Source organism: Barbus barbus (genome assembly GCF_936440315.1).
Source record: "Barbus barbus genome assembly, chromosome: 15".
Taxonomy (NCBI): Eukaryota; Metazoa; Chordata; class Actinopteri; order Cypriniformes; family Cyprinidae; genus Barbus; species Barbus barbus.
This window is the reverse complement of record NC_136743.1, coordinates 16262855-16279119: the sequence shown is the minus strand read 5'-3', so window position 1 is coordinate 16279119 and position 16265 is coordinate 16262855. Positions and strand designations below refer to the sequence as shown.

The window sequence follows — 16265 nt, the reverse complement described above, 5'->3', positions numbered from 1 at the left end:
ATGGTCTAATTGCATTTAGCATTTAACTTAATATTCTCCATACAGCCTTTATTCTATGAAAAATTGCTTGCTGAGTTTAGTCCAAAAGCACACTGGGCACAAAGGAGTGACTCTGCAAATAGCACCACACACACACAAACAGCCCTTGCAAATGTTTTAAAAGTATCACATCAATTGCCGTTATTTTCCTCCATTTCAGTTATCCCACAGTGATGATTGCACTCCATAAGCATGTGGTGCCATGGAAAAATCCATTTGCATTGTGGCTTTTAAAACATTTCACATTAGTTGTCTCTTAAAACTGCATTAAAAGTTACCCATTAAGATGAGAAATATGATGTTTTGTGGTTTTACTTGTTTGGGTTATTAAATGTTCCATTTATGATTATATCATGAGCTAAAAATACAATTTCCAAAAAAGAAAGATGGATTTGCTTTTGTTGTTTGATATATAGTTTATACAAGGATAAAAAGAAACAACAGAAAACATATTCAAATACCAAAAAAAGACAACTGATGTGTTAAGACATTTGTCCCTTCAAGTCAATAAACTGATTTGGTTGTACAGTCACAGAGTGAACACTTTTTTGCACATTTATAAATATGAACTGGCACCTCATCATGAATCATACTTATTTTCTTAGATTTTATGATGAGGCAGACTCACAAATTTGGGATTTTTAAACATTACTGTTCTAAATCAATCAATAAATTCTCTTGGTGGAAAAATTACTATGAAAATGAAATTCAGTTAACTTATAATAACATAATTCTAACATATCTCACAACGCAACAATGAAATGAAATATTGTTAGCCGCCCATCTGGAGGGAAATACCATAATTTTCTCTTCCAGTCAAACAATGTATGTGTGATCCAAGGTTTGCATCTGTTCCCCTTTTTCAATGGTGAGTAATCACGTTTTGTTTTTTAGCACATCTAGACATTCTAGCCTCAGTTTTGTCTGGAAGATTTAAATAATACATAAACATTGCTTAAATATACTGGTATCAGAGCACAAAAAATCGTTCATATGATTGATTGCAGAGAAGGCAGCATTTAGAGGAATCATACTGACATCTACTTATATAATCTTCAGGCACAGTATGAAAAATGCCAAAACATTTACAAAAAAGAATGACTGACTGTATGTCTTTTATAACCCAGCCTCTCCATCACAGGCCAGCATGTGTCCTCAATGAGTTTGATCTCATCTACAGCCATATTCTCCTTCCACATGTTGATTTTGGCAGGTGATATATCTCCTTCATATATCAGATTATACAGATTTGTAGATGTGGCAAATGTCAGCTGGTTTAACGCAGCTGGTGCAACTGGTATTCCAAGAAAGTTATGTATCTTTCTCGCTGTCTCTTCAGGAAAATATACAACATCTTCAAATTTGATTATGAAGTAAGTTTGTGGAGGGAGGCTTACGCTCACCTTGAGCCCTGCTGAATTGTGAGCCAGCCATAGCTGAGCTAGCAGTTGTACAGGGTTGGGATCTGGCTGGGAGAGGATCTTCTTTAAAGAAAGGAACTGTGAGTCCACTATAGCACAACCCTGATCCACACCATCAACGTTCTGCTTAAAAATGTTGACGATGTGCCTTTTAATATTCTTACGTAAGTACAGGCTTGGCTTGCTGCTGTAGAGCATTAGATAAATCCATGCACGTGGGTCTCTGACCACATGAACTGAGCGAAGTGAGCGACCTACGACCTCTTGAAGATACGGAAGCTTCAAGAACCAGCCTCCACTGCCCATGTTCAGCACTGGCCGGGCATTTGGGTACTTTACCAGGTGCTGCCTGAGCTCTTGTATGTATGTAATGTCCATATGGGTACCCTTGCCACCCCCTGTCCTTGTTTGCTCAGACAGCAGCATCCTTTTCTTTCTTTGTCCTTTTCCTTTGACTTTGTTCTCTGTTTCATCATTGCTCTGGTCCAACTGAATGTTTTGCAGGTGCAGTTTCACATTGTGGACTATGGAATGGAACCATCCCTGAATGACTCGAAATCGTCCTTTTTGCGCATCTGCTTTGGACCACTCACAAGCGTCCACCAGAGAGACGAAAGGAGATATGGGGAACCGCAGGTAAGTCGAAGGGATCCGAAGGTATACAAAGTCAGAGCTATTATCAAAAAGGTGCTGAAGGATCTCTGCGCCCGAGCCTGGCATGGATGTAATCGTGATGATGGGGAGGAAGTCATGGACGCTAGAGTCTGTTCCATCATATATGCTGCTGTCTTTTGACTTAACATTGCACAAGAGCTGTTCGCAGCCATAAAAAACAGATAAAAGTTCAGTCACCCACAAAAACAACACACAGACCAGAGTGCAATGAATTAGCATATTATATGACACATGAAACTTCCTTTTTTTGATTAAGAAAGCTACAGAAAAACATAAAGTCAACACCACAGAGATGCTTACCACCAATCCAAAGTCAAACACAAAATCTTTTGTGACTTGATTTGTCAAGGTTTGAATTCCCCGGCCAAACTGAACCATTCTTCTATTGTCTTCTGTTTTAGCAAAGCCTGCAAAGCCCAAGTAGCCATGTCTGGCCTCAATGTCTTCGTAGTTTGTAACAACTGACACAACAGTCTCTGTGTCATTAAGAGTCACTGATATTTTGACTCCATTTTTACTGTTGTCTATGAATCTACAGTCCGAGACCTTGACGTATGGGCCATGCATCAAATAAGCCACTCTAGTGACAGTGTTCTCCATGGGAAATGTCACGTTTATATACTGCGTCCATCTCTTTTTGAATTCAGCAGCCTGTTCTACCTCTTGTATCCTGGCAACGGGGCTGGATCCTTGAGCGTCCAGCCAAAACATTTTGTAATGTGCATCCCACACATCCATCAGAGCCCCATTGTATTTTCCAAATGATCTGTGAGGAACGTACCTGAAATCAATGTCAAGGTTGTGAAAAAACGCACTGAGAGAACTGAGAGGGGAGCGCTCGTGTTTCTCAATGTGGTCCAGCACAAGTAAAGTTTGAGAGTTGAGAAGCACAAGTGCTCGATAAACACTCTTTAGCTTCATGGCGGATGAATAGGCCGACACAGACTCTCCACTCACAAACAACATGTCCTGATGCGATGAAGCTGCAATGACCTCCCCAGCAGTATCCCCGACTTCCTTTTCTCCCCATCGTAACCACTTTGAACATTCCCCCAACTGTCCTTCCCATGGCTGATTACACTGGCTGGTGGGTGAGGGGGCAAATACAAGCACATTGTTAAGATAGCTGTATTTAGGACCATACAAGGCCTCAGAAACAAACACCAGTCCATTTGGTGCAAAAGTAAAGGAGTTTTGATCAGGGTGCTCATGCCCGGGGTTAAAGTTCGTCCAGCCTTCAACCCAAGAATAAGGTTGTGCATGGACAATATCATACACTGCTCGCCCTCCTAATTTTCCAGATTTAAATGACACAAAGGTATTACCTTGAGGTAGCCCTGCCCCATACGTCACCACACCCCAGTTGGAGAAAATGTGCAAGGTTGCTTTGTTAAAGTCAGGTGGAGGCTGTGGAGTTAAAGCAGAGTCGTACCATATGTACTCTGTATGTAAAGTAGCCCAGCGTTGGGCTGCAGATTGCACCATGGGTCCATCTTTAGGACGATGCTTCCTAATATGCTCTGCCAGCCAGTTTCCTGAGCCATTTCGGATCACATATGCATCCAGAAATACAAGCTGGCTCTCTGGCCCATAGAACCAGTTGTAATTGGAGTCTGCAATGCCAACCGTTCTTTGAAATCCAGGAAGCAGTGTAGCGAAGTAAAACATGAAGTGAGCTCTGAGCCAGTTGTTGTGTGTGTTGTCAATCTGAAAATGACGCAACGCTAAGTAAACATACTGAGTTATGGATTTTGCTGTGTAGCTACCATATGCAACACCCTCATCGAGAGAGCCATCGACAATGTGGCTAAGAAGGAACATGGTCTTTTCCATGTAGTTCACTGATATTTGCTTCCATATCATGGTCTCTGGGTCATTATGTTCCCCTGCCACAAGAGCACCAATGAGAATGGCTAGTATGTTAGTTGTCTGGTGGTTCTGTAGAAACTGCTTTCCCCATCCTCTGTGCTTGGAAAGCTCGAAAAGCTCTTCTGTAACAGATCGTATTTTCCTGAGATATCGCAATCTTCTGCGGGTGTCAAGAAAGGTGTAAATGAAATCATATGCCGTGGCAAATCCAGTGAGGGAGTGGGCGATGGGAACCTCATCATTTGGTGCACTGGACACCGTCCAATCTGGATACTCCACCATTCGGTCCATGTACTCAATCAAAAACTGAGAGGCAGTAGCATCCTCAGGTTGAAGCAGACAGTATAGTGCAAGAGGGGGCAAATTGTTACCATAAATCTCATTCCATTTCTTGCCAAAATCCTCATGGCTCACCGGAGGCTGGTAAACAGCTGCACTGGATAACATAACAGAAACAGCATTACGAACAACTTTAAATATGTGTCTATGTGTGGTAGTGGCCCTCTGTTTCATCAAACGCAGTTCTGTCTGATCAAAGTATAGCTTGGGATGAAGGTGTGCTGACAAGGTGGTATTGTCTGTTTGGTGTTCATTCAAGGACACATATCTGTCTGAGGCAGACGAAAGTCCACAGAAAGCAAGTCCCACAGCCAAGACACAGAGCAGAACCGCTAACCTCTGCATGTTCTCCATGACCATGACCCAAGAAACAGATGTGGTACTTTTCTCTTCGAAAGCTCCTCCTCCAAAGCGACCAAAATATTGTTATTAGTCCAACTTGTACTCACATGTAAAGCTGCAGATATATTTTTCCTTTCAGGCAAAAACCCAAATGACTATGGCGGTATTTGTGTAGCCAGTAGGAAGGGTTCACATTTCCTTGAGTAAACATGTTTTTAACTCCCATAAATGGTTATCCGGATAAACTAAAACTTGAGAAACCCACGCAAAAACTAATTTCTTCCGCATTTATTTGTACGCTGTTGTATTAGGCTATTTAATTGGATAAGAATGTTGTTTTCAGTCTCGCTATTTAAGACGATATCCGCACGAAGTGTCATAACTGAAATATAATAAATGCAGAGATGTGTAACAGAAACTTCCGTCAGTTTGATCCTCTGCTTCCCGCGGGTCTTATGGAAGAGTTTTCAGAAAGTTGCAGCGTCCTGTAGTAACTATTCAGAGCACCATGTAAAATCACTCTTAACGCCTTTTTCTCATCTTGTGGCACGAGAAGCGAGATAATCCATTAATCCACTTTGAGGTGAAGGAAACGTACCGCTTGCTGTGTCGTTTGTCTAAGTGGTGATGTTTTCTAATTTGATCTGAAGCAGACCGATATGAAGAATCCATAATGCCATGTCATTAGGCTTTAGGGTTAAATTTCCTCCATCAGTTTCTTGTTCTGACACAGAACTGTCCCAGTGTTGTAACTCAAATCGCTTTTTCCATCTTCCAAGTTATCTAGTAGCTACAACCATCACTGTCGGCATTAACAATTTTTTAATATGGCCAATAGATGGCGTCGTAATATCACATTGAGTGGTTTATTAAACCACATTTCCGGTATCCATGTAGTTATAATTAATCAACTAATCAAATGAATTTGCTATTCAAATATAATGTACAGTTTCATATCAAAGATTTCATATGATTTAGCCACAAGTCAGAATAGCCTATAGTTTGAGCAATTTGACCTTAAACAGACACAGGTCACAGTAATGTGTTGAGAAGTGTGTTCTCTTTCATACTTACAAAAAAAGGGAAAGAAACAATACACAGGGAACTCCTACAAAAAGCACAATAAAATTCTCAACATATGAACTCAATTGGAGTACATCATACAGGTGTGGCCATATGTGTTTGAATGAATTTGATTTAAATGATTTAGACTTTCATATGATGGAAGCTAAATAAAATAAATGAGGTTAATTTAAGTTACTTGAACTTTATTTGATAAAGAAACCAACCACAACATACTGTACAATGGGAAGACAATTTATAAAAAAGGGAAAAACAGTATTACATGTAATGATATGGTAAAGATTAACGTGATCCTAAGTAAACAGTCCATGTTAATCCTCTTTCTTTGCTTCAGAGGTTTTTTCTGTGCTGTCAGGTTGTAATTCTATTGCCTTCTTCCCATGTGCATCCAAAACAGGACTTGCTGTAGCTTCCATGGGTTTCTCATCATCCGCTGGGACAGCAGTACATGTACCCCAGATAACCAGTACAACTATACCCACTGGTAGTCCAAACACAAAACAGGAGAAGAATGGAGCTGCCTGGAACATCGACTGAGATTAGGGAGATTTATATTAGTTACTAGGACAACAGTGACCTAAATATTAGCCAAGTAAATATTTGATGAGGATGTGATCAGTCGTGTGTTTTGGTTTTGGTGTGTTAAGCTTTTAGTAAATATTTGGGAAAAAAATGAAATAAGAGTAAATCTATCCTTCTGCTAAAATAATAAAGAGCGTTAGTCAGTCTTACCACCACAGTAGACTTCGCTTTATAGAAAAATCTCTTGGTACACTGCAAAAATCCATTTCCCCCGAGTAGCTGATTGGGATAAAAGGGAATTTTATTAGAAAAGGAACAATGTATTATAGGACAGAAAAGACAGACAGGAAAGTATCTCCCTTCTTCACATACCTTCGCACTGCCACCCAGAACACTGTTTAGGAAGCAAAGTAAATCCTCAATGGTCTCAATCTTACTTTCTGGTAGAAAGTAACCATCAATGGTCATATTTAACACAATGATGGAGGGCATCTCAACTTCTCTGAGGAGAAACATGTTAGTGGTGATTATATGCACAGATTAGACTTCTGTAATATATTTTTGTAGATGTCTGAAATATATATAATTTTGTTTTTATCAATGTGAGTGGCTTTAAATACAGTTCCAGCACTTTTCACTTCCTAAAATGTTTGTGTCCAATTCAACTCACCCCATAATTAAACCATTGATATATTCATTACCATCCATAAAACCAAGCTGGTAATCACTAGGAGAAAAAAATAATAATATTGTCTTTAACAAATAATTCAGGTATGTGGCACCTTCTCTTCATGTTCCATATACATTTGCTATACTTACCTTTTGTAATGATCTCTGTATTCAGTTGACAGCCTTTTCATCAAAGTTTTGTAACTAAAGAGATCAATTTAGAGTTTTAGAGGTGAAATAATAGAGGGAAATAATGTACACATTTTCTGATGTTGCTTACAGAATGCTTTCTTCAGATGGATTCTTCTCATCTACTACTGCCAGTGCCACAAGTTTATCTTTGAAGGAAGTGTGAAAAATAAACAGCAATACATTAAATTATTTATGAACACAAAGCTCACATAATTACACTCTGTCAAAGCATCATTTTCACACATGAATACTGGATCTTGGGAGAAAGTCATCGTGCCAGTTATGTTTTGTCACCTAGTGGCAGAAATATAGCAATCACAAAAATTGTGATAATTAATGATGCAGTTTGTTAACTCTAAAGGGTATAAGAAAATAAGACAAATAAAAGAAAAAATAAAGTAAAAATATAATATTTAAGGAGAAAAACAGACTTACTTAGTTCTCCCATCTGGTACAGACTGAAGCTATCGATTTGGAAGTAAGTGGGAAAACGTTCTCGATTTATCCAGGAAGACAAATCACCATCAAGAAATTCTATTGGAATGATAAGATAAGTGAAATTCAATTTTATGTACATTTAATGTTTTCATGTATTAAATGTAGCCTTGCACTTATTACATGTCACCATCAAGCCTTTGCAAACAATATGCAAAGTAAAAGTACTCAGAAATGTAATCTAATTAATCTAAAATATGTAATCATGAGATACAAAGGATCTTTTATTTTATTAACAAAACAACATGTTTCTGTTCACTGACTTGCATTAAATTATGCAAAATATGTTACTTGCACACAGTCAAGCTGTTGACTTAAAGGGTGTGTATTGGATGTTAGCCCAGGCGAAATGTTCAGAGTAAGCCACATTACAGAAGAGAGCTGGAACACTTTACTGTCTCTGTATTCTCATCTTTTGGAATAGAATGGTAAGAAAGTAATTACTGTCATTATAATGTGATCTAACAAAAGGTTTTTCTCTTACATACAAGAAACTGTGTATAACCATGGGTAAGTATTTCTAACATACTAGTACTTTTAATGGTTATAAAGTAACTTTAAATCCAGTGCCCTAAATGGCTAAATTATGCTGGAAAAATGTAAATATAGCAGATATACTGGTGTGATATATTGGTGTAATATCAAGATTTTTGTTACAGCTTTTGTGTGCCTGTTTTTTTATGCCTCTGTTTTTAGGATTATGTGATTTCTGTTACAAAAAGTGATAAAGTAAATATTGTCAGGTAAGTGATTCATAAACTTCATAACTTACTTGCAAAAGGTCTGTGCACTGTGTATCCCATACACATGCTCAAAAGAGAGAGTGATTTGTAGAGTGTGCTCACAATCCGTCTTTGTGTTTTTCAAATTAATTATTTCTAATATTTTAATGAGCAAACTGTATTATTTATTTTTTTTACTTTAATTTGAGATGACAATTGAGCTGGCCATAATATGGCACTATATAATGGAACAACAAACCTTAACATTTGTAAATTATAAAACCTGTATTTCTTTTTAGGTAATCTGGAAGATGTTAATGCATAATATATCTCCTGCAGATGCCACATTCTACACCTTGTGTTTTAACTTTGCTCCATGGATGTGCTAACTATTCATATCATGGAGGACTCGTCTGACAGTGCAGTGTTTCGGGTCCAGGTTCAGTGTGCCGATCCTTTCCTGTTAAACCACTGGTTCCAGAAGGCCTTCTTCAACAATGGGGAAGTCCAACAGATCAACACCATGAGGATAAACGGCTGTCGTGGGCTAGTGTTTATTTTGAGGGTGCTGCATCGTTCTTCACGCCTCCCCAATTCCCATTATTGGTGCCCTTTCCTAGTAACACTCTGCCTCGATGCCCTGGCATTTCACTACCACCTCCCCTCTGTGCCCCAGTGGAATGGCACCCTTCGAGAGGCGATGAGAGGAAACAGCCTGGAGCTCAGACGTTGAGAGACTATGAGATTGTGCTGCTTACAGATCCTATTAGTTTCAGATGTTCGCTTACTAAAGTGATGCACTGCAAGTAGTACATCTTACCATTGTAAAGGTAGAACGTCCCATCTTTGAACACAGCAACTGCAGGAACATCCTGCAGAGTAACCACCTTTGAACAAAATGAATAATGAGTCATTTGTTTTCTAAGAAGCTAATTATTTTACAGGTATTTTAAGTTAAAGTCTTACCTTTGGAAGGACTTCCTCAGATGCAGTGAAAAAATATGTGTGGACAATATACTCAGTAGCAGCTTTGCAGTATTCCTTCTGTTTAAAAAAGAAAAAACTGTACATCATGTTTCAGTAGTAGTATACTATATTAACCATTTCTATATAACTATGCATGGCTTAGCAGAAAATCTATTCACATAGTTTATTTATAAAACAATAAAACTTTAAAAATAAAAAACTATCCAGAAAGAAGTGGTAGTTGTGATCTCATGCTCCAGTGTTCAATAGTTTGCATTTAATTCCTATTCCATCATAATTCATTCATTGTTCATAAGTATGACCGTTATTAATTTTACATAATGTTTACCTTAAGGAGCGACTCCCTTCCAATGTAAACGAAGATAAGATCGTGACGACTCATAACATGCTGGAACAACTGAACACTAGAGAGTGGTCTTACCACAGGTCTAAGTTAAAGAAAAAAGGACAACGGGTTAGCATGAGGAGAATTATAACTAGCATTGACATACAACTAAAACCTATGCAGAACATGAAAGACACAAGACAATTCCTTATGGAGAAATTTACTCCACAATTACCCTGAAACTCTGTTGGTGTATTCAATAATAGCATCCTTTGTTCTAGGCCCTTTGTAGTCAAAAGACAGCTCTCCTTTAAACCTTAAAAAAGAAAAAAAGAACAGAGTCAAATACATCATTCAGCATGAACAATTCTTGGTTATTATTTAGAGATTATAATTAGGCATAACTCACAGTTTTATGGTTGGATAGCCACGAATATTAAACTCTGAAGCAATACCTAAGGACAGAGAAATTAAGCGTTCTAGTTTTTTTGCAAGCATTATTTATTGAATTAATAAACCAGTAAAAAAATAATATATGGAGATAATAATAGTACTATTCATGTTATTAATTGAAGTGTTTTGATAGCTATATCATTAATAAATCACAGTTAATTATTGTTAATTTGCTTTGATTTTTTTAAACTGTCTAGTCTAGTCTAATGTAATCTAATTAATAACAGAGTGTACTCATGGTGGGGGGTAAAACACAAGCTAATGGGCTACATTTCATTTACCCAGAAAGCGTATGTGTAAACTTAATAATAAGAAGATTATGAAGTCAGAAGACAATGGCAGCAAAAGGAAGACACCGAACAACCTAATTCCAAGAAACTAAAGGGATTTCTAATTGCTGAAATGCAACTTATGCCACATGGCCATCTGATAAACAAGATACAGGCTCAAAACAAACTACATATACAGTTCAACGAACTGAGTCTCATGAACACATGAGGCCTGCTTAACTAATCCCATTAAACAGCAGGTAAGCCTATCCTGCCATTTAAGTAGCATACTAATTGGTTGCTAAGCAGTAGCCCGGTGTGGCATTACCAGTACTGTCATCTCAAACCAGCTACAGCAGGAGATAGGCTATAACAAGTATCCTAGAGGGGTATGACACAAATGCAGTTCTTGCTAATCTTAAATATAATTTTAGATACACAATAAATGTAATTAAAGCTTTCCAATATATACACTTTAATGTGAACATGTGAACTGAACCCACTTGTGTGCACTGTGGTATCAATCTTGCCAACATTAACAGGAGAGCCCATACTCTTTAGCTCTGCACCGACTTCATGCCATATTGGCTCAAATGTGTGACAGTATGCACACCATGGCGCGTAAAACTGCAATATAAAAAATTACATGACAAAAAATCATAAAGTAAACGCACCATACAACATAAAACTACATAAATTGTACTGCATACACTCTCACCTCCACCAGCCAGAGTTCATGCTTTAGGTATTCCTTAAACCTGTAAAAGGGAACTGATTAATGCAATCACACATTGATTTCTATCTATCTATCTATCTATCTATCTATCTATCTATCTATCTATATATATATCTATATATCTATCTATGCAATAAGTAATAACAAACCGCAGGCCTTGACAAATTACAGTTGCCTGCAGGCAACCCTTTTAGCTGTGACTATTTTACAAAGCAGCAAGTGCTAGTGTGACTTGTTACTTTTATAAAATGGTTCTCACATAATAAAATCTAGTGTGATAAAGGATATTAAAAACACAAATTTCCATCTAAAACCCATTTTATTAAGCAGACTCATAAAGTGCTATTTCTTCCAGCAGAGGATTTCCATTCATTGCTATGCAACAAAAGTAGCGATGCTGCACTGACAACACCTTCACTACTAAAGCACAATTAGTTAGTATCTTTACAATGTAAAACACTTACTTGTCATCGAGTTCCTCCACGTATCCTGACACCACAGCAATGACCGACAGAACCGCTATTAAAAAGGGATTACATGTCAGCCCGTCGAGTTAAAAGAGATTTGTATTTTGCTGTTTATGTTGGCGAATATGATGTCCATACAATTACTAGGCGTTCATACCTGCAAGTATTAAGTTTCTCATTCTTGCTATCCTTATCTTGTCATTAACCGTGCAATATCCTTGAAATGTTACAGGGAGCAGAGTCAGTGTTAAATTAGTGACATAATCATCAGACTGGTAGTAAGCTCTTGGCCGATTGACTAGATTAACCCCCTTTGCCCCGAGGGGTAGGAACGGACAGAATTAGGCCACAAATTGATTCTGGGCAGAACGTTTCATCGTTTAAATTAGATTTAGTCTTGTATTTTCTAGCGTACAGCAAACAAAAGCAAACACCGTCTCAAAGGGTCTAGTATTAATAACATGTTCTGTGGTGAGTCTACTTTTAAACATTTAAATATCATTATAAACTTAATATCAAACGCGTCCATTTATTATATTTTTATTATATTTATTATATATTATTGTGTTGTTGTTATTATCACTTTATTTGGGTGTTTTAGCTACTTACCTGAAAATATACAAATAAATAATTGTTTGTTACAGTATTGTGATATCAGGCAAATTGGGCCATCAGGTAAAATGGGCCATTTAAGGTTGAAGTGTCTTATCTTTTTAAAAGTTAACAGCCAATGACTGCAAATAATTTCAAACTGTTGCCATAACAGTACTTGACATTAAACAAATTAATTTATTGGTCTGAGGATGCTAACGGGGGAGGGGCAATGCCTCATTCTGAGACCACACCAGAAAAAGGCAAGGTGAGTGGCCTGACATATCCAATATTACTTCTCAATAATAAGGATGATAAATCAATAAAAAACAGATGCACATTTAGAAATAATGATTCATAAACAATGTCTTGATGGCCTCTCTGAGATAAAATACTGATTTTGTTAAATTATCAAGATTTTTATAAAGAAAAATCATTTTTAGTTACTGGCCCAATTTACCTGAATGTTTTAAGATAAAATTAGCCATTCATTTCAGTTAAAATGGGCCACCTTCTGAGTTGACTTTAAGTAGAAATTCTGGTGGTTTTTCCTTTTAAAAAATTATTTATATTATTATATATTGTATTTTAGCGTTTGTGACATACCTTTTTCACATTTTATTAAAGACAGCATGAAAAACAGAAAGGAAAGACGAGGGTCAGAAAGGAACATAAAGGAGATAGAAAGGATGTCCGCCAGGGATGGGGCAAAAAATACAATCAGTGGGTAGAAGAGAGGCCCATGAGACTTGATTTTATTACCAAAACGAGAGAGGCCCATGAGAAAAAGAGCCAAGCCTCCTTCTTACCTTCTCACGAGTCAGGAACACCTTGACATAAACACAAAGACAAAAAAGCAACAGAAGGGAAAGCAACCAAGGGGAAAAAAGTAAGGTAAGAAGAACCACAGAGAAGACAAAGAAAGGTTTGAGTGTCTTATACCTCATCTGTTTGAAATTCTTTGCAGTCATTGGCTGTGAACTTTTAAACTGTTGCCATAACACTAATTGCTACTGTTACATTTTGATTAAATTGTTTGAAATTAATGTTTTAATGCAATTCAAATAGATGTTCTAATGTAATTTAAATGTAATTTAGATGCAGTGTTCTGTTACATTATAAAATTAAACATAATTAAATGTGTTTTATCAGAAATGTCTCTATTTCACTTGTGTTCACAAGTGTTCACATTTTTTGAACACTGCCATCTCAAAAAATGTGGGGCAGCTAATGTTGCCCCCCCCCCCCCCCCCCCCCCCCACACACACACACAGACACATCATATACTGTACAATATACAAGCATGGATGCCCACATATATACTAATAGGTGTTTCTTACAAAATAACAAAACAGTCAACAAATAAATGCATGTTTTTTTAGGTTTTTTACTGAACATCAGCACAAGAAAAATAAACAAATATAAAACAAATATTACAACAAATAAATAGCAACAGTACAGCAACAAAAAATAATTCTGATCAGTAATGAACACTGAAATAACTATGAAAATTATGCAAATCATTCTTATTACATCAATTCTATTGTAGATGTATACAGGGGCGGCCCTGGACTTTTTGGCATAGAGCGACCCACCAAACCCCGTCCACAACACACCACACCACACCATAAATGAGTGGCATAATCTTGACATTATAATTGGTCTTTTCTGGTGTATATGGCAAATAGTAAATCATTTTAAAGAATTTTTACAAGGGACAGTTTAATATCACTAAAGTTAAATACCAATATTATCAGTCCAAATGACACAATGCTCTGGTATCGTCCAGAAGGCTTAAATAGTGCAGAATGATTCAGAAATAATTCTAATATGCTGATTTGCTGCTCAAGAAACATTTCTGATTATTATCAATGTTGAAAACTATTGTGCTGCTTCATATTTTTGTGGACAATGTGATACCATTCAGTCTTGGGTAAGATTAAAAATATAAATTAATATTTTTCTTCAACAATGTTGCATTAAATCAAAGATTATAGAATACAAAAAGGGACTTTGATTAAATTGATTTAAGTGACAGTAAATATATTATAATTATTACAAAGTACTTATATTTCAAATACTGTTCTTTAACTGAGAACCATTATACCAATAATAAAACCATTATTAATAATTGATCACAAATAATAACTGATAATAAAAGCAGCAAATTAGGCAGCATTATTATGATTTCTGAAGGGACGCTGAAGACTAGAGTAATGATGCTGAAAATACAGCTTTGATCACAGCAATAAATTACATTTAAAACATCCTAAATAGAAAACCACTATTTTAAGTGTAATATTTCATTATATTTGGCTATTGTTTTACTGTATTGTTGATCAAATAAATTCAATATTCTTTCAAATAAATAAATGAATAAAAATCCTTAATTATTTCAAAATTTGAACTACCAGTGTGTATATAAAATAGGCTAATGGATGTGAATTATTAAGCAAATTATATTTTTATTAGGCCTATAATATAAATCGCTTTCCTATGCACAGCACTCGAAAGCAAAAGTCTTCAGATTTAGAGTGTTCTAGAGTAAGATTGAGAATGATTTTGATAGATTTTTAAACATTTTCTTAGACACGTGAAATCACGGAAGAAAGCAGATTTACATGAACTCTTATCTCGTGTCTGCTGAAAACTGCATTATAGCCTACATTGTGACAATTCGAATAATGGCGTTAAAATATGAGAAATTCGAAAAGGCCAGTAATAGTTTGCTTTCCTGAAAATTAATGTCTGTTATTTAACTAAACGGTTGGCAAATATTGCTGAATTGTCTCATGTTTAGTTAACATGTTTAGCTGCTAACATCTTACCTCAGTACGCATTCACGTTGCGCGCATCTCAGCGTCTGTGAACAGTAAACCCCGCCTTCTTCACTCTGATTGGCTGTTTCAAACATTTTGACATTGACGAGCGCTTTTGAGCCGCTGCACTGAGCTGGAGCATGCTAAATTAATTAGAATGCCCTGGGCCATTCGTCTGGGCCGATGAAGGATATACGTACATGTACTACAATCCATATTTTATATATATTACACAAAGGGCCGGCCCACATTGTACAGCGGCCCACCGGGAAAACTCCCGGTGCTCCAGATGGCCAGTCCGCCACTGGTCTCAACTCTGATTGGTCGTCTTGTTCACGATCTGGGGTGGGACTTCTGAGAATACTTCTTATCAGACTAAACCATTTTTCGGGAGGGTAGAGGGTAGACAATTTCTTTAACCAAATTGCATGCTTTTTTGTGGTTTTCATAATATCTTAGTTATACAACTACTAAAATATTAGAATTATTCACAGAACATGGGCCTATATAGTATAATTCCTGGATTTTGTGGGGCCCCCTGGGTGGTGGGGGCCCCTAGAATTGTCCCCACCTTTCACCCCACTAGCAACGGCCCTGCCTGTAGGGCCTGAACAATTTTATTTTATTACATCAATGCAACACAAAAATATTAAAAACAGTCCTTATTAATCATAAGAACACAGTTAAATGTCATACATGGGTTTTTTGTTAGTGTTCCAAGCGATTAACAAAAAAGTGTCCCAATTTGCCTGATATCACCCTATTGCAAAACAGTTTTACTGTTGAGGTGAAATACGGGTAAGGTTAGAGACAGGTTTCGTAGTATGGTTAGGTTTCAGTGGTAAATTACAACAGTGTAACTGTGAGAAAATTACAGAGGAAATTGCATGTTGGTATTTTTTAAAGAGATGCACACATATAGTACATTGCATCAAATTATTCATTTACATTTTGAACACTTGTTGTTGTTGTTATAATTATCATTATTATTGCTGCTTATTCTGCTGAAGTTTACTCTTGAAAAATGTTTTATTTGAATGCACAGCTGGGCAATAATAATAGCATCATTACATATTAATCCTATGTTCATAACATTTCACGCAGTCTTACATTTTGCTTAGCCAGTTTCTAACTAGATAAATGCTGTAATGTTGTCAGTGCAGTGTCAATGTTGTCTCAACTGTTTATTGTTCAATTGTTTTCGATCCCATAATAGCATGTAGTGCATTTTAAAACATTCAGAGTTGTTT

At 36.7% G+C, this 16265-nt stretch overlaps 2 protein-coding genes across 6 annotated transcripts; both read right to left on the bottom strand.

The window, feature by feature from the left end:
• Positions 1-452: 452 nt before the first annotated feature.
• LOC306881447 (dermatan-sulfate epimerase-like protein) lies at positions 453-4703 on the bottom strand (the record flags this gene model as incomplete). Its single annotated transcript, XM_079435554.1, has 1 exon — positions 453-4703. One exon carries the CDS (start codon positions 4701-4703, stop codon positions 1125-1127), a length of 3579 nt encoding a protein of 1192 aa, XP_079291680.1. The 3' UTR covers positions 453-1124.
• Positions 4704-5934: 1231 nt separating this feature from the next.
• Positions 5935-15099, bottom strand: LOC306881461 (protein disulfide-isomerase tmx3a-like). Of its 5 annotated transcripts, none has more exons than XM_079435574.1 (17): positions 15025-15063; positions 11763-11822; positions 11603-11657; positions 11121-11160; positions 10906-11029; positions 10090-10135; positions 9916-9996; positions 9684-9783; positions 9335-9412; positions 9189-9255; positions 7587-7685; positions 7240-7297; positions 7110-7163; positions 6961-7017; positions 6663-6792; positions 6501-6569; positions 5935-6301 (listed from the first exon to the last, which is right to left on the bottom strand). In XM_079435574.1, the coding sequence occupies exons 2-17, from the start codon at positions 11782-11784 to the stop codon at positions 6080-6082; spliced, it is 1302 nt and encodes a 433-aa protein (XP_079291700.1). In that variant the 5' UTR covers positions 11785-11822; positions 15025-15063; the 3' UTR covers positions 5935-6079. The 5 variants fall into 5 exon arrangements, with proteins under 5 accessions (XP_079291700.1, XP_079291703.1, XP_079291699.1 ...); XM_079435576.1 differs by having other exon boundaries at positions 5940-6289; positions 15025-15061; XM_079435577.1 differs by lacking the exon at positions 11763-11822 and having other exon boundaries at positions 15025-15099.
• Between the last annotated feature and the right edge of the window lie 1166 nt (positions 15100-16265).

Excerpts from the sequence above, each read along its gene's own strand:
- LOC306881461 (XM_079435574.1), bottom strand. The coding sequence starts at position 11,784 with ATGAGAAACTTAATACTTGCAG. Across the intron at positions 11,161-11,602 it reads GTGGAGGAACTCGATGACAA|GTTTAAGGAATACCTAAAGC; the intron begins GTAAGTGTTTTA and ends TCCCTTTTACAG. Across the intron at positions 9,784-9,915 it reads TACACCAACAGAGTTTCAGG|ACCTGTGGTAAGACCACTCT; the intron begins GTAATTGTGGAG and ends TCTTTAACTTAG.